This window comes from Arachis duranensis, chromosome 3, assembly GCF_000817695.3.
Source record: "Arachis duranensis cultivar V14167 chromosome 3, aradu.V14167.gnm2.J7QH, whole genome shotgun sequence".
In the NCBI taxonomy this organism is placed as follows: domain Eukaryota; kingdom Viridiplantae; phylum Streptophyta; class Magnoliopsida; order Fabales; family Fabaceae; genus Arachis; species Arachis duranensis.
Window position 1 is genome coordinate 36,433,586 of NC_029774.3, and position 4,749 is coordinate 36,438,334.

Sequence of the window (4,749 nt, forward strand, 5' to 3'; positions counted from 1 at the left end):
TGTATGCCTAATTGTATAACATGCCTAATTGCTTACTTGACTTACTTGCCTTATATGCTTCTACCTGTGTTTTACTTGCATTGTAATTAATTGTGCTTTCTACTGGGATTGAGGAGGTTTGGAAGGTGGTGGCGATGGGATCGCATGGAGGATAGGTTGGTGAAGGCTGTAGGACAGCGGAGAACAGTCATACTAGAAAATCCTTTAAGATAGATTACATTTTTATTGTATTATGGTTTAAGTTATGCTTTACTGTTTTTAGTTCGCTTTAAGATAAATCTGTGATGGATATGAAGTTCTAGGATTGCCTTTGGCGTCTCGGGGTCTTATATCTTACATCACTAGGCACTGTTACCATACTGAGAACCGAAATATTCTATTGTTGTTTTTCAAATGCAGGTCGCAACCCACCTCGGTGAGTTGCTTTGGATGGTGATAGAAGCTAAGGATCATGATACTTTTTGGAGTCTTTTTTATTTATTTTGTTTATACATCTCTCACTTTTGTATTTTGCTTTTGCCTAGAGGCTTGTATTGAGAGAGAAAAACTTGTATAAACTGTTTTAACTGTATGGTTTCTATTATGTTTGTATATAACTAGCCGGCTTAAACTCCGCGAGCCGTGGCTAGATTCTCATGATATTATACTATTATCTTCTGTTATATCTTATCTATATCTTGTTCTTTAAGTTAGTAGCTTCGTTAGTATGTTTTGCACTTTTCAAATCCTATTTTGAGCTAAATCCTTCATCAGGCTTCTAGATTATATTAATTCTTTCTATGTATTATATGTATGAGCTTAGAACTATCATAATCTTTGATTAACCTTTTCTTTACGGCGCGAGGTAAAGCTTAGGCTAATTAGGGTGTTACATTTGCCATTCTGCAGAACTTGCGTACGCGACCACTGCACTCGATGCGACCAACCTATTCGGGTTGGGCATCTTGTGTACGCGAGCAGTGGTTTTTGAGGGGTTGCATACGCGACGACCCTATTTTCAGCAAATGAATTTTTGTGTTTTAAAACTTAACTTTGAACCTCTAAACCTCTATTTTTACTCCTTTAGCCCCTAGACCATAGTGGTATGCCTAGTGATAAGGTGAAGCTAGGGATGGATGATAACTTGGGGATAAAGTAAGCTTGGAAAATGACAAATTAAGAATGAAAAGTGTGAAGATGTGACTGAATTAGAATTTAGGAATGGATGTTGAGACTGGCAATGATTGGGTATGGCCGGAATGGTCGAGATGGCAAGGTTTGAGGTGCCAACCTGCTTTCATGTTAACATAAAAATGTGTTCGGATGACAAGTTGTGGACAAAAGTTCCCTCTCTTGTCGTGATGGGGTGTGAGAAAGGTGAAAATGCACTCTCTTTTGTATTGTTTACCCACATTCTTCTCTGGTTGCAAGGTGGAAAGGCACGCTCCTTCGATATGGAAAGACACTCTCCTTTGTATATCCTCCAGGAGAAGGTGGAAAGGCACGCTCCTTCGATGTGGAAAGGCACTCTCCTTCATTTATGATCCTCCTGGAGATGCGCAACCTAGAGATAGATGTCCGAGTTAGCTATCGGATGTGTCGGGTTCTGGCAATATAACTGACGCATGAGCTCACGGCTAGTAGGACAAGCATGCATCATGTTGCATTTGTTTGCTTTGTTTGGGTCATAATTGTTTTGGTTTGCCTATCTGATAAATTATGTTTAACTGGTAACTGTGATAATTGTTGTAACTGTTCTTTAAATATGTTTGCCTTGTATTTGCTTGTGTCTGTGATTGTCTTTCTGTTTTGAATACTTTGGTGGTGGATTGACAATAATGATGATTTGTTTTGAAATGGGTGGAGGCCGGTTGAGTTTATTTAGGCCGGAGACCAAGTTGGTTTGATTTGGGCCATAAATCGTGACTGGTTAGGTCAGTGGTAAGGGTTAGAGTTAAATGAGACAGAAAATAAACTGCAGAGTTAGAATTATATTGTGACTTTGATACTTTAAAGAGTTTTACCGAATTTATGGTTTAGTTTATTCCTTTGAGTTTTACAATCTGAGTGTTGGTGTTCTAAGATTGCCTCTGACTTTTTCGAGACTTTATTTATTATATATGTGGGCACCTTAACCATACTGAGAGCCCACAGTTCTCATCCCATACATATTTTGGTGGTTTTCAGATGCAAGTCGAGAGGCACTTCGGTAAACGTATGAAGTTCATTCTGCAAGCGAAGTATTATATCTTGGGACTCAGTATTTTGAGTTTATATGTTTATTATTCTGTATTTAGATTTTCTTTTGTATATTTAACTTTATTTTGTCCCTCTTAGAAGTCGATGTGGAGAAACAGGTTGTTGTTTTATCACTTTTGGGATATTTTTGGTTATTTATATTTATTTAAATATTTTCCGGCCAACTTTAGTTTCACAGGTTGAGCCTCAAGTTTGAATATTTGTATTTTTGACACTCTCTTTTTATTATTTATATGTATATTTTTTTTTTGTACACAAGTTTTTCATATGAGCGTTAGGACTTTTGTTTTAGGCTTTCTTTTAAAGGTTCTTTGTTATATAAAAATTTTTTTAACTATTATTATATATTTTTTTATTTTTAGAGGTCGTAGCGTCTCGTCACTTTTGCTTTACATTCAAAATATAAAGATCTATGTGATAGAGTGTTATAAATTTTACTAGGGCATTGCATGTGTTATATATAATACAGGTAGAAGGTACTGGATAAATCAGCAGTTCTTTTATAACAGCTTCGTATAGTTGAGGACATGCAGCATGGCTGGCTAATCACATTTACTATGGTAGTATTACGAAATTAGGTTATCGATCTTCAATTATTATTAAATTTAGTTACTACTAATTAATCACCAGTTCACCAAAGCTAAGCCGAAGCGGTCTTAAGCCTGCAGCGTCATTTAAAAAAAAAAAAGAAAATTTAGCCTCTGAATAGTTGCTGGGTCTTCGTGAACCAATTATTATTTATTAATAGTAGCTATTTTCACAGATGGTCCACTTAACTCAACACACATCTTAATTTGTAAAGAGAAATATTATATTATTTGTCATCAGTATCATTAAGATTAAGTAAAATGATTTAGATATAGTATATATGGAGACAAAAACGATCTAGTAATTTACAAGCTAATAAAGAAGAAAAATGGATAGCCGATTTTATGATTATCTCTCTGATTGTGTAAGGATTAGGTCAATTAAGACGAGAAACACCCCAAAGTCAAGTTGAGGTCCAAGCCTCCGTCACACGCTTCTGCAGCCTCCACCGTGTCCGTCTCGGTTTCCACGGAGCAGCTATCACCGTTACCGTTAACTAAACTTCTATGGTCACTCAGTCCGGAAGCCCAGTCGTCGTCGCTGACGTCAGCAATCTCCTTCCCTCTCTTCCCTTTTCCTCCTCCGTTCCGTTTGAAACCCTTACTGCTCTCCTTCACCTTGTGCAACCCACTCTTCATTCCCTTATTCGCCACGTGTCTTATATCGCACGCCTTCAGCATCGAAGAACCCGCAGACTCGCACCACAACGACACCTTCCCGACTGGGGCCCCACTCAAAACGGCCTCCACGGCCGCCTCGCAAAGGTCCCACCGCCCCGACGACAGCAACCCCGTGCACCCAAGAATGGGCTCCACGATCCTCCCGCACGCTTCGTGGAGCAGCGACTTAAACGCCGCTGGTCGTAGATGCGGTGCGGCCGCATGGATGAGGTTGATGAGGCCGGCTCGGCCGTAGAATTTGGCCAGGAAGAGGGTGGCGTTGGCCTGCGACTGCGGCGACTTTATCCACTGAAGGCATGGCCTGATCGGGCATTCCCCGCTGCATCCCTTTCGCAGCACTCGGCAACCGTTGCAGCTTAATCTCATGGTCGATTATTTTGCCTCTTATGTGTTCGATAATTTAGTATATAGTAGTGAACTTAAAGCGGTGTTGGTACGATATATTTTCGAGTGCATTGTATGAAGGGGCTTTTATAGAGCGGGGCCAGGTGATGTGCAAAAGTGGTAAAGAATTTAGAGAGAGAAAGAAAGGAAAACAGCGCCAAGAGCAGAGCGCAGTTGTTTCCAACAAAACGGGCAGTTTTGCTACTCTGGTATTTCTCGGCGTGTTTCTTGGAGATACCTACACTACTCTATACCAGGGTCTTTCTGTTTATTATAAAAATAATCGTTTTTCAATAAAGCTTTCTTTCTGGTTTTTCATTTTCCATGAATATTAGTGGTATATTGTCCGCGGTTTTGTTTTAGTGCTGACGCCAATTTTTTGATTGCCAGCTCGCGGATAAGCATGGACCTTACTACTATAAAACTAAATGACAAACAAATTATGGACGTGAATAATATAACTGGCTGTAGCGCTCAATTTCAATATAGCTTCATTTCAAGCTTTTAAGGTATTTAATGTGTACTCCAACACGATAAACCTTTTCGTTTAATCAATTAAGTACTGTATTGTATTATTTCACATTAAAAAAGTAATGAATAATGTATAGGAGTTACTAGTAATTAACTAATTAAGGAGAGAAGCATACGGTGTCAAGACTCAACAGTATTTTTGCATTTGCATATAATCTCTCTCTAAAGGCGGCTGACATGTTTATAACAGACGACAAATCTTAGTACTTTTAAGATATGTAGTTTAAAAGGTTAAAGAAACTCATTTTTTTGTTAGAATAATACTACATATTCTAAATCTTTTAATAATATAACAAAATTCGTTAAAGACTGTCTTAAGAGTATTGAT

At 38.3% G+C, this 4,749-nt stretch overlaps 1 protein-coding gene across 1 annotated transcript; it reads right to left on the minus strand.

The window, feature by feature from the left end:
* Positions 1–3,027: 3,027 nt before the first annotated feature.
* LOC107478729 (LOB domain-containing protein 40) lies at positions 3,028–4,120 on the minus strand. Its single transcript, XM_016098865.3, has one exon. The coding sequence runs from the start codon at positions 3,870–3,872 to the stop codon at positions 3,207–3,209; it is 666 nt and encodes a 221-aa protein (XP_015954351.1). The 5' UTR covers positions 3,873–4,120; the 3' UTR covers positions 3,028–3,206.
* Positions 4,121–4,749: the final 629 nt, after the last annotated feature.

Excerpts from the sequence above, each read along its gene's own strand:
- LOC107478729 (XM_016098865.3), bottom strand. The coding sequence starts at position 3,872 with ATGAGATTAAGCTGCAACGGTTGCCGAGTGCTGCGAAAGGGATGCAGC.